The sequence below is a fragment of the Scardinius erythrophthalmus genome, assembly GCF_964197995.2.
Source record: "Scardinius erythrophthalmus genome assembly, chromosome: 10".
Classification (NCBI taxonomy): domain Eukaryota; kingdom Metazoa; phylum Chordata; class Actinopteri; order Cypriniformes; family Leuciscidae; genus Scardinius; species Scardinius erythrophthalmus.
This window is the reverse complement of record NC_138230.1, coordinates 6524159-6541132: the sequence shown is the minus strand read 5'-3', so window position 1 is coordinate 6541132 and position 16974 is coordinate 6524159. Positions and strand designations below refer to the sequence as shown.

At 46.1% G+C, this 16974-nt stretch overlaps 1 protein-coding gene across 1 annotated transcript in view; it reads left to right on the top strand.

Moving 5' to 3' along the window:
• The window catches only part of LOC308696837 (uncharacterized protein), a gene marked incomplete at both ends in the record, with an annotated part of 57032 nt that overhangs the window by 4238 nt on the left and 35820 nt on the right, over positions 1-16974 (top strand). Inside the window, one exon of the mRNA XM_081375741.1 lies at positions 16251-16367. Within this exon, the coding sequence (XP_081231867.1) occupies positions 16251-16367 (117 nt within the window). The remainder of the gene's footprint in view (positions 1-16250; positions 16368-16974) is intronic.

The window sequence follows — 16974 nt, the reverse complement described above, 5'->3', positions numbered from 1 at the left end:
TGCTTGGAGGAGCAGAGGAGATGCTGAGTGCTTGGAGGAGTAGTGGAGATGCTGTTGTGCTTGGAGGAGCAGAGGAGATGCTGAGTGCTTGTAGGAGTAGTGGAGATGCTGTTGTGCTTGGAGGAGCAGAGGAGATGCTGTTGTGCTTGGAGGAGCAGAGGAGATGCTGAGTGCTTGGAGGAGTAGTGGATATGCTGAGTGCTTGGAGGAGCAGTGGAGATGCTGTTGTGCTAGGAGGAGCAGAGGAGATGCTGAGTGCTTGGAGGAGTAGTGGATATGCTGAGTGCTTGGAGGAGCAGTGGAGATGCTGTTGTGCTAGGAGGAGCAGAGGAGATGCTGAGTGCTTGGGGGAGCAGAGGAGATGCTGAGTGCTAGGAGGAGCAGAGGAGATGCTGTTGTGCTTGGAGGAGCAGAGGAGATGCTGAGTGCTTGGAGGAGTAGTGGAGATGCTGTTGTGCTTGGAGGAACAGAGGAGATGCTGTTGTGCTTTGAGGAGTAGTGGAGATGCGGTTGTGCTTGGAGGAGCAGATGAGATGCTGAGTGCTTGGAGGAGTAGTGGAGATGCTGTTGTGCTTGGAGGAGTAGTGGAGATGCTGAGTGCTTGGAGGAGCAGAGTAGATGCTGAGTGCTTGGAGGAGCAGAGTAGATGCTGAGTGCTTGGAGGATTAGTGGAGATGCTGTTGTGCTTGGAGGAGCAGAGGAGATGCTGAGTGCTTGGAGGAGCAGAGGAGATGCTGAGTGCTAGGAGGAGCAGAGGAGATGCTGTTGTGCTTGGAGGAGCAGTGGAGATGCTGTTGTGCTTGGAGGAGCAGTGGAGATGCTGTTGTGCTTGGAGGAGCAGTGGAGATGCTGTTGTGCTTGGAGGAGCAGTGGAGATGCTGTTGTGCTTGGAGGAGCAGAGGAGATGCTGAGTGCTTGGAGGAGTAGTGGATATGCTGAGTGCTTGGAGGAGCAGTGGAGATGCTGTTGTGCTAGGAGGAGCAGAGGAGATGCTGAGTGCTTGGGGGAGCAGAGGAGATGCTGAGTGCTAGGAGGAGCAGAGGAGATGCTGTTGTGCTTGGAGGAGCAGAGGAGATGCTGAGTGCTAGGAGGAGCAGAGGAGATGCTGAGTGCTTGGAGGAGCAGAGGAGATGCTGAGTGCTTGGAGGAGTAGTGGAGATGCTGTTGTGCTTGGAGGAGTAGTGGAGATGCGGTTGTGCTTGGAGGAGCAGATGAGATGCTGAGAGCTTGGAGGAGTAGTGGAGATGCTGTTGTGCTTGGAGAAGCAGAGGAGATGCTGAGTGCTTGGAGGAGTAGTGGAGATGCTGTTGTGCTTGGAGGAGATGCTGTTGTGCTTGGAGGAGTAGTGGAGATGCTGTTGTGCTTGGAGGAGCAGAGGAGATGCTGTTGTGCTTGGAGGAGAAGAGGAGATGCTGAGTGCTTGGAGGAGCAGAGGAGATGCTGTTGTGCTTGGAGGAGTAGTGGAGATATTGTTGTGCTTGGAGGAGCAGAGGAGATGCTGAGTGCTTGGAGGAGCAGTGGAGATGCTGTTGTGCTTGGAGGAGCAGAGGAGATGCTGTTGTGCTTGGAGGAGCAGAGGAGATGCTGAGTGCTTGGAGGAGAAGAGGAGATGCTGAGTGATTGGAGGAGCAGTGGAGATGCTGTTGTGCTTGGAGGAGCAGAGGAGATGCTGAGTGCTAGGAGGAGCAGAGGAGATGCTGAGTGCTTGGAGGAGTAGTGGAGATGCTGTTGTGCTTGGAGGAGCAGAGGAGATGCTGAGTGCTTGGAGGAGTAGTGGAGATGCTGTTGTGCTTGGAGGAGCAGAGGAGATGCTGAGTGCTTGTAGGAGTAGTTGAGATGCTGTTGTGCTTGGGGGAGCAGTGGAGATGCTGTTGTGCTTGGAGGAGCAGAGTAAATGCTGTTGTTCTTGGAGGAGCAGAGGAGATGCTGAGTGCTTGGAGGAGTAGTGGATATGCTGAGTGCTTGGAGGAGCAGTGGAGATGCTGTTGTGCTAGGAGGAGCAGAGGAGATGCTGAGTGCTTGGAGGAGTAGTGGATATGCTGAGTGCTTGGAGGAGTAGTGGAGATGCTGTTGTGCTAGGAGGAGCAGAGGAGATGCTGAGTGCTTGGGGGAGCAGAGGAGATGCTGAGTGCTAGGAGGAGCAGAGGAGATGCTGTTGTGCTTGGAGGAGCAGAGGAGATGCTGAGTGTTTAGAGGAGCAGTGGAGATGCTGTTGTGCTTGTAGGAGCAGAGGAGATGCTGAGTGCTTGGAGGAGTAGTGGAGATGTGGTTGTGCTTGGAGGAGCAGATGAGATGCTGAGTGCTTGGAGGAGTAGTGGAGATTCTTTTGTGCTTGGAGGAGCAGAGGAGATGCAGAGTGCTTGGAGGAGCAGTGGAGATGCTGTTGTGCTTGGAGGAGCAGAGGAGATGCTGAGTGCTTGAGGGTGCAGAGGAGATGCTGAGTGCTAGGAGGAGCAGAGGAGATGCTGAGTGCTTGGAGGAGTAGTGGAGATGCTGTTGTGCTTGGAGGAGCAGAGGAGATGCTGTTGTGCTTGGAGGAGCAGAGGAGATGATGAGTGCTTGGAGGAGTAGTGGAGATGCTGTTGTGCTTGGAGGAGCAGAGGAGATGCTGAGTGCTTGTAGGAGTAGTAGAGATGCTGTTGTGCTTGGAGGAGCAGAGGGGATGCTGTTGTGCTTGGAGGAGCAGAGGAGATGCTGAGTGTTTGGAGGAGTAGTGGATATGCTGAGTGCTTGGAGGAGCAGTGGAGATGCTGTTGTTCTTGGAGGAGCAGAGGAGATGCTGAGTGCTTGGAGGAGCAGTGGAGATGCTGTTGTTCTTGGAGGAGCAGAGGAGATGCTGAGTGCTTGGAGGAGTAGTGGAGATGCTGTTGTGCTTGGAGGAGCAGAGGAGATGCTGTTGTGCTTTGAGGAGTAGTGGAGATGCGGTTGTGCTTGGAGGAGCAGATGAGATGCTGAGTGCTTGGAGGAGTAGTGGAGATGCTGTTGTGCTTGGAGGAGTAGTGGAGATGCTGAGTGCTTGAAGGAGCAGAGGAGATGCTGAGTGCTTGGAGGAGTAGTGGAGATGCTGTTGTGCTTGGAAGAGCAGAGGAGATGCTGAGTGCTTGGAGGAGTAGTGGAGATGCTGTTGTGCTTGGAGGAGCAGAGGAGATGCTGAGTGCTTGGAGGAGCAGAGGAGATGCTGAGTGCTTGGAGGAGCTGAGGAGATGCTGAGTGCTAGGAGGAGCAGAGGAGATGCTGAGTGCTTGGAGGAGTAGTGGAGATGCTGTTGTGCTTGGAGGAGCAGAGGAGATGCTGTTGTGCTTGGAGGAGCAGAGGAGATGCTGAGTGCTTGGAGGAGTAGTGGAGATGCTGTTGTGCTTGGAGGAGCAGAGGAGATGCTGAGTGCTTGGAGGAGTAGTGGATATGCTGAGTGCTTGGAGGAGCAGTGGAGATGCTGTTGTGCTAGGAGGAGCAGTGGAGATGCTGAGTGGTTGGGGGAGCAGAGGAGATGCTGAGTGCTAGGAGGAGCAGAGGAGATGCTGTTGTGCTTGGAGGAGCAGAGGAGATGCTGAGTGCTTGGAGGAGCAGAGTAGATGCTGAGTGCTTGGAGGATTAGTGGAGATGCTGTTGTGCTTGGAGGAGCAGAGGAGATGCTGTTGTGCTTGGAGGAGTAGTGGAGATGCTGTTGTGCTTGGAGGAGTAGTGGAGATGCTGAGTGCTTGGAGGAGCAGAGGAGATGCTGAGTGCTTGGATGAGTAGTGGAGATGCTGTTGTGCTTGGAAGAGCAGAGTAGATGCTGAGTGCTTGGAGGAGTAGTGGAGATGCTGTTGTGCTTGGATGAGCAGAGGAGATGCTGAGTGCTTGGAGGAGTAGTGGAGATGCTGTTGTGCTTGGAAGAGCAGAGGAGATGCTGAGTGCTTGGAGGAGCTGAGGAGATGCTGAGTGCTAGGAGGAGCAGAGGAGATGCTGAGTGCTTGGAGGAGTAGTGGAGATGCTGTTGTGCTTGGAGGAGCAGAGGAGATGCTGTTGTGCTTGGAGGAGCAGAGGAGATGCTGAGTGCTTGGAGGAGTAGTGGAGATGCTGTTGTGCTTGGAGGAGCAGAGGAGATGCTGAGTGCTTGGAGGAGTAGTGGATATGCTGAGTGCTTGGAGGAGCAGTGGAGATGCTGTTGTGCTAGGAGGAGCAGAGGAGATGCTGAGTGGTTGGGGGAGCAGAGGAGATGCTGAGTGCTAGGAGGAGCAGAGGAGATGCTGTTGTGCTTGGAGGAGCAGAGGAGATGCTGAGTGCTTGGAGGAGCAGAGTAGATGCTGAGTGCTTGGAGGATTAGTGGAGATGCTGTTGTGCTTGGAGGAGCAGAGGAGATGCTGTTGTGCTTGGAGGAGTAGTGGAGATGCTGTTGTGCTTGGAGGAGTAGTGGAGATGCTGAGTGCTTGGAGGAGCAGAGGAGATGCTGAGTGCTTGGATGAGTAGTGGAGATGCTGTTGTGCTTGGAAGAGCAGAGTAGATGCTGAGTGCTTGGAGGAGTAGTGGAGATGCTGTTGTGCTTGGATGAGCAGAGGAGATGCTGAGTGCTTGGAGGAGCAGAGGAGATGCTGAGTGCTTGGAGGAGCAGAGGAGATGCTGAGTGTTAGGGGGAGCACAAGAGATGCTGAGTGCTTGGAGGAGTAGTGGAGATGCTGTTGTGCTTGGAGGAGCAGAGGAGATGCTGTTGTGCTTGGAGGGGCAGAGGAGATGCTGAGTGCTTGGAGAAGTAGTGGAGATGCCGTAGTGCTTGGAGGAGCAGAGGAGATGCTGAGTGCTTGGAGGAGTAGTGGATATGCTGAGTGCTTGGAGGAGCAGTGGAGATGCTGTTGTGCTAGGAGGAGCAGAGGGGATGCTGAGTGCTTGGGGGAGCAGAGGAGATGCTGAGTGCTAGGAGGAGCAGAGGAGATGCTGTTGTGCTTGGAGGAGCAGAGGAGATGCTGAGTGCTTGGAGGAGCAGTGGAGATGCTGTTGTGGTTGGAGGAGCAGAGGAGAATCTGAGTGCTTGGAGGAGTAGTGGAGATGCTGTTGTGCTTGGAGGAGCAGAGGAGATGCTGTTGTGCTTTGAGGAGTAGTGGAGATGCTGAGTGCTTGGAGGAGCAGATGAGATGCTGAGTGCTTGGAGGAGCAGTGGAGATGCTGTTGTGCTTGGAGGAGTAGTGGAGATGCTGAGTGCTTGGAGGAGCAGAGTAGATGCTGAGTGCTTGGAGGAGTAGTGGAGATGCTGTTGTGCTTGGAGGAGCAGAGGACATGCTGTTGTGCTTGGAGGAGCAGAGGAGATGCTGAGTGCTTGGAGGAGCAGAGGAGATGCTGAGTGCTTGGAGGAGTCGTGGATATGCTGAGTGATTGGAGGAGCAGTGGAGATGCTGTTGTGCTAGGAGGAGCAGAGGAGATGCTGAGTGCTTGAGGGTGCAGAGGAGATGCTGAGTGCTAGGAGGAGCAGAGGAGATGCTGAGTGCTTGGAGGAGTAGTGGAGATGCTGTTGTGCTTGGAGGAGCAGAGGAGATGCTGTTGTGCTTGGAGGAGCAGAGGAGATGCTGAGTGCTTGGAGGAGTAGAGGAGATGCTGTTGTGCTTGGAGGAGCAGATGAGATGCTGAGTGCTTGGAGGAGTAGTGGAGATGCTGTTGTGCTTGGAGGAGCAGAGGAGATGCTGTTGTGCTAGGAGGAGCAGAGGAGATGCTGAGTGCTTGGAGGAGTAGTGGATATGCTGAGTGCTGAAAAAAATATGCTGAATGCTGAAAAAAAAAAAAAAAAAGTTCATAATTTATGTTAGCAGTGTTAGTATTATTTTTTCTAAAGAAAAAGAAGTTATCTCAAAATCTGAATGTCCTGCACCACTGGCAGCCATGTTGGATTTAGGTCAGGCTGACTAATTAATCACAATTATGTTAATTAATAATTAATAATAATTAATATGTTATTTATTTTCTATGTTTTACAGGTGTGTGATACCATCTGGGCTCAGACAAAGGAGCGCTTTGCGTTCACTGGGCACCTTGTGAGTTCAACACTGCTGCATCGATGGAGAGCTGTTCTCACAGCATGCTAAAACCTTTCCAAGTGCTGCATTGAATGCCACCGTGGAGGTCTATCCGATGCTGAACAAGACTAGACTGAAGACAGAACTATCCTTGGTCTATGAAAACCCGGAGTTTGAAAAGTGTAGTGGTGCAGTGCCTCTGTATCAGTTTTTTTATGGAGAACAACCTTCAGCTGTTGTGCTTTGAGGAGTAGTGGAGATGCTGTTGTGCTTGGAAGAGCAGAGGAGATGCTGAGTACTTGGAGGAGCAGTGGAGATGCTGTTGTGCTAGGAGGAGCAGAGGAGATGCTGAGTGCTTGGAGGAGCAGAGGAGATGCTGAGTACTAGGAGGAGCAGAGGAGATGCTGAGTGCTTGTAGGAGTAGTGGAGATGCTGTTGTGCTTGGAGGAGCAGAGGGGATGCTGTTGTGCTTGGAGGAGCAGAGGAGATGCTGAGTGTTTGGAGGAGTAGTGTATATTCTGAGTGCTTGGAGGAGCAGTGGAGATGCTGTTGTGCTAGGAGGAGCAGAGGAGATGCTGAGTGCTTGGAGGAGCAGTGGAGATGCTGTTGTTTTTGGAGGAGCAGAGGAGATGCTGAGTGCTTTGAGGAGTAGTGGAGATGCGGTTGTGCTTGGAGGAGCAGATGAGATGCTGTTGTGCTTGGAGGAGTAGTGGAGATGCTGTTGTGCTTGGAGGAGTAGTGGAGATGCTGAGTGCTTGAAGGAGCAGAGGAGATGCTGAGTGCTTGGAGGAGCAGTGGAGATGCTGTTGTGCTAGGAGGAGCAGAGGAGATGCTGAGTGGTTGGGGGAGCAGAGGAGATGCTGAGTGCTAGGAGGAGCAGAGGAGATGCTGTTGTGCTTGGAGGAGCAGAGGAGATGCTGAGTGCTAGGAGGAGCAGAGGAGATGCTGAGTGCTTGTAGGAGTAGTGGAGATGCTGTTGTGCTTGGAGGAGCAGAGGGGATGCTGTTGTTCTTGGAGGAGCAGAGGAGATGCTGAGTGCTTTGAGGAGTAGTGGAGATGCGGTTGTGCTTGGAGGAGCAGATGAGATGCTGTTGTGCTTGGAGGAGTAGTGGAGATGCTGTTGTGCTTGGAGGAGTAGTGGAGATGCTGAGTGCTTGGAGGAGTAGTGGATATGCTGTGTGCTTGGAGGAGCAGTGGAGATGCTGTTGTGCTAGGAGGAGCAGAGGAGATGCTGAGTGGTTGGGGGAGCAGAGGAGATGCTGAGTGCTAGGAGGAGCAGAGGAGATGCTGTTGTGCTTGGAGGAGCAGAGGAGATGCTGAGTGCTAGGAGGAGCAGAGGAGATGCTGAGTGCTTGTAGGAGTAGTGGAGATGCTGTTGTGCTTGGAGGAGCAGAGGGGATGCTGTTGTGCTTGGAGGAGCAGAGGAGATGCTGAGTGCTTGGAGGAGTAGTGGAGATGCTGTTGTGCTTGGAGGAGCAGAGGAGATGCTGAGTGCTTGGAGGAGTAGTGGATATGCTGTGTGCTTGGAGGAGCAGTGGAGATGCTGTTGTGCTAGGAGGAGCAGAGGAGATGCTGAGTGGTTGGGGGAGCAGAGGAGATGCTGAGTGCTAGGAGGAGCAGAGGAGATGCTGTTGTGCTTGGAGGAGCAGAGGAGATGCTGAGTGCTAGGAGGAGCAGAGGAGATGCTGAGTGCTTGTAGGAGTAGTGGAGATGCTGTTGTGCTTGGAGGAGCAGAGGGGATGCTTTTGTGCTTGGAGGAGCAGAGGAGATGCTGAGCGTTTGGAGGAGTAGTGGATATGCTGAGTGCTTGGAGGAGCAGTGGAGATGCTGTTGTGCTAGGAGGAGCAGAGGAGATGCTGAGTGCTTGGAGGAGCAGTGGAGATGCTGTTGTTCTTGGAGGAGCAGAGGAGATGCTGAGTGCTTGGAGGAGTAGTCTAGATGCTGTTGTGCTTGGAGGAGCAGAGGAGATGCTGTTGTGCTTGGAGGAGCAGAGGAGATGCTGAGTGCTTGGAGAAGTAGTGGAGATGCTGTTGTGCTTGGAGGAGCAGAGGAGATGCTGAGTGCTTGGAGGAGTAGTGGATATGCTGAGTGCTTGGAGGAGCAGTGGAGATGCTGTTGTGCTAGGAGGAGCAGAGGGGATGCTGTTGTGCTTGGAGGAGCAGAGGAGATGCTGAGTGCTTGGAGAAGTAGTGGAGATGCTGTTGTGCTTGGAGGAGCAGAGGAGATGCTGAGTGCTTGGAGGAGTAGTGGATATGCTGAGTGCTTGGAGGAGCAGTGGAGATGCTGTTGTGCTAGGAGGAGCAGAGGGGATGCTGAGTGCTTGGAGGAGCAGAGGAGATGCTGAGTGCTAGGAGGAGCAGAGGAGATGCTGTTGTGCTTGGAGGAGCAGAGGAGATGCTGAGTGCTTGGAGGAGCAGTGGAGATGCTGTTGTGGTTGGAGGAGCAGAGGAGATGCTGAGTGCTTGGAGGAGTAGTGGAGATGCTGTTGTGCTTGGAGGAGCAGAGGAGATGCTGTTGTGCTTTGAGGAGTAGTGGAGATGCTGAGTGCTTGGAGGAGCAGATGAGATGCTGAGTGCTTGGAGGAGTAGTGGAGATGCTGTTGTGCTTGGAGGAGTAGTGGAGATGCTGAGTGCTTGGAGTAGCAGAGTAGATGCTGAGTGCTTGGAGGAGTAGTGGAGATGCTGTTGTGCTTGGAGGAGCAGAGGAGATGCTGTTGTGCTTGGAGGAGCAGAGGAGATGCTGAGTGCTTGGAGTAGCAGAGTAGATGCTGAGTGCTTGGAGGAGTAGTGGAGATGCTGTTGTGCTTGGAGGAGCAGAGGAGATGCTGTTGTGCTTGGAGGAGCAGAGGAGATGCTGAGTGCTTGGAGGAGTAGTGGATATGCTGAGTGATTGGAGGAGCAGTGGAGATGCTGTTGTGCTAGGAGGAGCAGAGGAGATGCTGAGTGCTTGAGGGTGCAGAGGAGATGCTGAGTGCTAGGAGGAGCAGAGGAGATGCTGAGTGCTTGGAGGAGTAGTGGAGATGCTGTTGTGCTTGGAGGAGCAGAGGAGATGCCGTTGTGCTTGGAGGAGCAGAGGAGATGCTGAGTGCTTGGAGGAGTAGAGGAGATGCTGTTGTGCTTGGAGGAGCAGATGAGATGCTGAGTGCTTGTAGGAGTAGTGGAGATGCTGTTGTGCTTGGAGGAGCAGTGGAGATGCTGTTGTGCTAGGAGGAGCAGAGGAGATGCTGAGTGCTTGGAGGAGTAGTGGAGATGCTGTTGTGCTTGGAGGAGCAGTGGAGATGCTGTTGTGCTAGGAGGAGCAGAGGAGATGCTGAGTGCTTGGGGGAGCAGAGGAGATGCTGAGTGCTAGGAGGAGCAGTGGAGATGCTGTTGTGCTTGGAGGAGCAGAGGAGATGCTGAGTGCTTGGAGGAGCATTGGAGATGCTGTTGTTCTTGGAGGAGCAGAGGAGATGCTGAGTGCTTGGAGGAGTAGTGGAGATGCTGTTGTGCTTGGAGGAGCAGAGGAGATGCTGTTGTGCTTTGAGGATTAGTGGAGATGCTGTTGTGCTTGGAAGAGCAGAGGAGATGCTGAGTACTTGGAGGAGTAGTGGAGATGCTGTTGTGCTAGGAGGAGCAGAGGAGATGCTGAGTGCCTGATGGAGAGAAGCAGCTCAGATGATTATGCACTGTCACTTGTAAAGAAATCGGGCTCTCCTTTCTTTCTGGGTTGCAAACCTATCAATAACTTTGTTGTTGAAGTTGGGCATGTCTTTCACAATCTTTTTCTCCATAGAAAGCATGGCAAGGGCATTCAGTCTGTCTTGAGAAATTGTGCTCCTTAGGAACGTTTTGATTCTTTTTAGAGTGGAGAAGCATCTTTCAGATTCTGCTGATGTCATTGGAGTAGTGATAAGGATTTTCAGAAGATTAACAGTTTCTGAAAATGTGCACTGAAGGTTGTTCTCCATAAAAAAACTGATACAGAGGCACTGCACCACTACACTTTTCAAACTCCGGGTTTTCATAGACCAAGGATAGTTCTGTCTTCAGTCTAGTCTTGTTCAGCATCGGATAGGCCTCCACGGTGGCATTCAATGCAGCACTTGGAAAGGTTTTAGCCAGTGGCGGATTTAGCAAATTGGGGGCCCAAGGCGAAGGTATGTATGGGCCCCCCATCCGATCTTTAAAGGTGCAATGTGTCATATTTCTGAGGATCTATTGACAGAAATGCAATATAAGATCCATAACTATGTTTTCAGTGGTGTATAAAGACCTTACTTAATGAACCAATATGTTCTTATTACCTTAGAATGAGTCATTTATATCTACATAACCGCAGGAACCCCCTTCTATGAAGATCGACTTATTGTGACGTCTAAAAATCACACACTGCACCTTTAAAAGAGAGCGAAATCTTTTTTTACAGACTGAATGGTGAATAGGGAGGTAAAGGTTGGAGAGGAGAAATAAAACGTCCCCTTTAAACCTTGCATACACGTATTCACTCCTAAACAGAAACGTTACAATGTTTACATGGTACAATTTCTGGTAAGCTCTGTTTTTTTTTTTTTTTTGCTTGACAAATTTCACCATTTCGATTCAATTCTTGCGATTTGATTCAATATTGACTCATTTGGATACATATTAGGTACACAAGATAGGCGTTAATTTTTCTCAAGAAAAAAAAAACTCACATAATGCTGTGAACATACAGAGAGCCATATCAGCTGGTATTATTTAAGGTTAAAAATAACTAAAATTAAACAATGCTTTTTTATTATAATTAAATTATAAGTAAACAATATATTAAATAAATAATATAGTAGGCCTACACATAGGCCCTATTTAGCTAAATACTCTTTATATCTTATTTTTCTAGTCAACTAACATGCTATAGCCTATATTATGGTAACTAAATGGCTTTCCTGAGGAACGTTAGGCTAAATGTTATGTGACGATTGTTCTCCAGCTGTTTTACCTCTTTCCGCGGTTGAAAAACACTGATTGGTCGATACTATGAATAAGGAATACATTTTGGTAAGTTATTACCGAAGATGATCAGTTCACGTGCCTCTAGGGATCGGTCACGTCACATTACAAGCTCCAAACGGTATTTATTATTTCGTAATAGAATTGACAGAATCTGAGACCTGAGATTTTTCATATCATAAGTAATTTAAACTGCTCTGTTTTGTCTGTCGGTCTCCATGTCCTCTTTGCTTCACGATCTTTCTGTGCGTTGGACGTTTGTTGTTCCTAGCCATAAAAAAGTTTGTCATCTTTGGCAGCTTTCCCAAATAGCCTACTTACAGTATCTGAGTCTTTTTTTCTTTTATTTGAGACGCTTGGGTAACTTCGAAACTTTTCATTTTCACGTTTAGACTCATCTTGCTCTGTTTGTGTATTTCCTGTATCGTTGTTGTCATTGTCAGCGGGCATCACAAAAAAGTTTGTTACCTTGTTCTGCAATTTTTCCTCCTTTTTTCAGCACCGCTTGTGTAGCTTCGCTTCATTTTTACTCTACTACTCTGTACACTCTGTCAATCACTTCTTTTTCTCTGTCAGTTTTTGTCGCAATACAGCCTTGTCACTTTCGCAGATGCGTGAGATAATGGAATAGTCCAATGTAGTGAGGTGGGGGGCCCCCTCCTTTCTGCGACTAATGATTTGATGCCATTTTTCGCAAATGGAGATTTAGAAATATATAATTTGCGAAAATTAAAAAAAAAAAAAAAAAAAAAAAAAAACTTAAGTATAAATTAATGGGGCATTTTGGGGGCCCCTAGGTAGCTTGGGGCCCAAGGCAATTGCCGACCTTTGCCTAATGGTAAAGTCCGCCCCTGGTTTTAGCATGCTGTGAGAACAGCTCTCCATCGATGCAGCAGTGTTGAACTCACAAGGTGCCCAGTGAACGCAAAGCGCTCCTTTGTCTGAGCCCAGATGGTATCACACACCTGTAAAACAGAAAATAAATAACATATTAATTATTATTAATTATTAATTAACATAATTGTGATTAATTAGTCAGCCTGACCTAAATCCAACATGGCTGCCAGTGGTGCAGGACATTCAGATTTTGAGATAACTTATTTTTCTTTAGAAAAAATAATACTAACACTGCTAACATAAATTATGAACTTTTTTTTTTTTTTTTTTTTTTTACTAATTATAAAATTTACAGGTTAAACTGATACAGCCTGTCTGTCTTGAGTATGCTGGTCACATGACCTAAAGCCAATCTTTTTTTACCATTTTACCAAATATTTTTTTTAACCATTTTTATGGTAACGCAAGGTCCGATTTCAAAATGGTTTTTACAGGCCAAATCTTGAGTTTATAAGCTTTCCAATGATATATAATATGTCAACATTATATGAGTTGAAGTATAGGATTTAATTGTTTTAAACATGCAATGGCAGTTACAGTTATAGATTTGGTCCTTTTTTTATACCCTAAACAGGCAATGTAATCTGGGAGTCACAACTCATAAAATCTAAAATACCTAACATTTTTAAAAAATTCTTACTCTTACTCTAATTCTTACTCTTACTCTACTCTTGCCTGTTTAAGGGTTAAATTATGTCACAATAATTTGAATATAGTTGTAAATGTGGATATGCAAAAATCAGGTATGAAATACTATTGTCTAAAACAAAACTAATCAAGGATCTACAATAGAACTAAATCATTGGTGAATTGAGATTAAGAGGAAATCCAAAATAAAATTATTGTAATGTACATGTGCTATGTTTTTATCTGTAGTGGCACTTTCTCAGCAAATGAAGTCCCTAACAGATAAAGTGAATTTGATTTGGCAAAACATAAGTAACTGCTCCAAACATAACACAAAATTAAAACTATAGAACAACAGAGGACCTTTGAGTGGCACCAGTAACCGTGCAGCAGTTTGTGAAGCACTACTGTAGACTGGAGAACGAGAGCAGGCCTATGAAAGTGAAATAAGTACCTCAATAGCAATCTGATGTTGTTCTGCGGGCCCCAGTGTCCTCTGTCGCTTGGCAGCTGGAATCTACTCTTGCACAGTGAATATGGAAGACCTTGTTTAAACATAAAACAATTGCTTAATACTACATTATTCTGCATTCATGTTATTTCTATGATTTTTCACATTTACCTGATGTTTCTAATGCTGTCGGCAAAGTTACAGATGGCAGCTTTGATGAAGATGGGGTCAATGTTTCGTTTCTGAAGCTGCTGAAAGAGCAGGTCGACGTGTGACATGATTTTGTGAAATAGTTGGAGAAAAAAGCAAAATGTACCATCCTCCAGCATCCTCACAAACCCTCCTGCTTCTCTCACAGTCACAGCATCAAAGTTCCCAGAGTCCTGAATGGTCTTAAAACACTTAAGAAGATCATCCCTGTGCTCATATACAGTGTTCACTGAACGACTGTGAAAGTTCCACCTTGTTGCACACGCTCTCGGAAGTCTGCTGCCAACAACATCATCAAGCACACTGGTCCGTTTGGGCGACCTTGAAAAAATGCACAAAATCCACCTAGCTCCGAAAAAAATGTGGAGACCTTGGGTATCTTTGAGGTGGCTTGCTGCATTACCAGATTGAGCTGATGTGCATAACAATGCACGTAGTGTGAGTTTTCATACACATCCATCACTTTACGCTGAACTCCTCCAGTGGCACCCCGCATAACGCTCGCTCCATCATAAGCTTGAGCTATTCATTTTGTCTTATCTTTGGGTGGGATCAATGCACTCATCCTTTCCAAAAGTGTTTGAGCAATGTTTTCAGCATTCGCGTTTTCAATCAGTATGAACTCAAAATAGCGCTCTTGAATGACGTTGTAGTGGTCAATGTAGCGAAGTACAAGGGCAAGTTGGCACTGGACAGACCATGTTTCATCGGCTTGAATGGCAATATAATCAGCCGCAGTCACCTCCTCGTGAATGTACTCCTTAACAACAGTCAGCATACAGTCCAGCAGCTCATTCTGAATTGTTTTGGACGTACCTCTGAACACAGTAGCTCCCTCCAAGTGCTCCTTCAGAGCAGCGTCCAATGACGAGGCGAAGTTAACAAGGCCCCTAAAAATGCCTGGGTTCTCAGAGGCTTCAGTCTCGTCGTGGCCACGCAAAGCCAATTCAAAGGCACCACAAAATTTTACACAGTCAATCAGTTTAGAAAGAATATATCGATTCTTGTCCACTTCCTCATTGTGCCTTCTTATACAAAGTTGATGGCCATCATCCAACTGAGTAGCAATGTTAGCCTTCCCCATCAACGCAAATTTCAGGCAGTTGTCCATATGCATCTTTGTATGTTCGTGTTTTTTAATTTTTTTCCGAAAAATGTTTCATATCCTGAACACCGTTTTCACACCAGGCTCGATCGGTCGCTGCAGTTTTAAAAAGCAAAAAAGGGAAGCAAAACAGCGAGTTAGCTACTCCGCAGCCGGTTAGCCACGGCTAAAAAGAAAAGCCTCTAGTATAAGACGCTTTCTTGCCTTTCACCTGCTGTCTGATGTTAATTTGTGGCTGGTCCCATTTCATTTATTTAAAATTTTTCAGCCAGTGGTCTTCTTTCAAACGGAGTTTGAAAGCTCAAATCTTTGGTTTATTTATTAAGATAGCGTCTATTTGAAAATTTGTTGTTTGTTGAAAACCAGGCAATCGGACACTCGGCGCTCATGTACCCCGCCGAGAACAGCCTTTCCTCGGTTAGTGTTGCTGATGTTTGCCGCTGGCTCGGATGTCTCCAGTCTAGTGGTTTAACATGAGATATAAATCGTCTTGTGTATATCTAACGGACGATTTATTTATTTTATTTGTCTCATTAATCTATAATTTGTTCCCTGGCAAAACGTTAAGCTGAGGGCAAAGTGAAGTTTTATAGTTTTATTTAGTCTATTTAACTTTAACGTTGTAGCCTAGAGAGCTGACTTAGGTTGACTGAATCGTTTGCTTTATTATTGTATAGCTTCTTATACCTTTTAGGCTACCTATACTTTTATAATGGCTATTATTGATCATTAAAACTGACATTTAACAAAAAAGGTTATGTCATTTTATTTTATATATTTAAAACATAAAATGTTTTATTATACATGTTGCCTGCATTCTCTTCACTGTATGTACATATACAGTATAATAAAATAAAATGACACAACCCTGTCTCTTTTTGCTAATATTATAATGTTTTTTATTTATCATATTTTTAAAATGAAAACAAAAAGAGTCAGGGTTGTGCTTTATATTTCGTGTTATAAATATGCAGTGAAGATAATCAATTGCGTTGCCTGAACCACATTTGTGTGGCCATTATGTTTAAGATTTTTTTAAATGAAAATGAAAAGAGGCAGAGTGGTGGTTTATAACATATTTTGTTTTATTTGTAGCCTAGATATACATAAAGAGATAACCGGAGTAGCCAGAGCGAGCTGAGTGACGCTATTAAGTACGCTGCTGTTCCATTTGCAGAATTATCAGACTTGTGCCCTCCCGTCCTCGGGAGTTCGTTCTCCTGAGTCGAACTTGTCCGAACTACCAAGGACTCAAGTCCGAACTTTGCGTACTTGGTATTGAGAAATGGCTTCCATGTTATTCATAGAATTATTACTATGTGTCACTGATTGGATGAATTGATCATATTTAGTGACGTTTTAATAGCATATCAGAGCTCCATTGATAAGATAGTGAGGGCGCCCTTTCTCGGCGCCCCAAACATAAAACTACACATTTATGATATGCGGCACACAATGAAGCTGGCAGACAAAAATCTTCATTAGATTCTTTCCAAAGCTTCTGAGGTCATTTTACTTTTGATAGTTTTTGATAGTGTTTTATGGTGCATATTTCTAGACACCTTTAACTTTATTTTGATTATTCTCAGGTTAGGGAAAGTAAAATCTGTCCTGAATTTTCATACTCACAATCTATAGGTCAGAGGACTTCTTCGTGGTCTGTTCATTTCAGTTTTTTAGAAATCAAAGACTTTTGGCAGACAAGCTTCTTAGTTTCAATTAAATATAGTTTTATTATTTACAGGTAAAATAGTTTACAAAAAGGCATACTTGTAACTGTACAATTGCATATTTTCCACAACGATAGTTATAAGCATGATTGGATGATGTGAAAAGGTGACAACTGCTTTCATATACAAATCTGTTGAGGATAAAGGATAAATTCATATATATCTTATCATTTATATCAGTGTTTCCTGAACTGAGAGACTGAAGAGTGTCATTGTTCTCTACAGGTTGAGATGTTGTGGTGTTACAGATGAAGGTTGTACTGCTCTGACTTCAGCTCTGAGATCAAACCCCTCACACCTGAGAAAACTGGATCTGTCTGAGAATAAAGTAGGAGATTCTGGAGTCAAGCAGCTTTCTGATCTACTGCAGGATCCTCACTGTAAACTGGAGATACTGTGGTAAGATTGTATAAAAGTCTCAACATAGTCCTCTATTTTAATGGTAAATAATGACTGCCATACAAATAATAATAATAATAATAATAATAAATCTACTATGAAATTACTAATGGTAATATTGATTTTATTTTCGCTAGATTCTTTCCAATGTGTCTGACATCATTTTACAATATTAATGATTAAACATGACTGGATGATGTAAAGATGTGACAACCGTGTTCATATACAGATATGTTGATGATTTTTGGGTACTTGCATACATTTTTTATATATATATATATTTGGTTACACACTATTTTAAGGTGTCATTGTTACAGTGTAATTATATATTTAAGTACTGAGTAATATTAAGCAATTGCATGTACTTAGTATAGGATAAGGGTAGGATTAGGATTTGGTTGAGGGTTAGTTACGTGTAATTATGCATAATTTGACTGTTATTACTATGGTAAGTTCATGTAACATATGTAACAAGGACACTGTTAAATAAAGTGTTATCAAATATTCTTGCTATTTTTATGATATGGAGACTAACCCGCTCAAGCAGTTTGTAGAAGCGGGTCTGAACCTTAGACTGGACCTGTTAATGGTGCCGTGGATTAAGTCT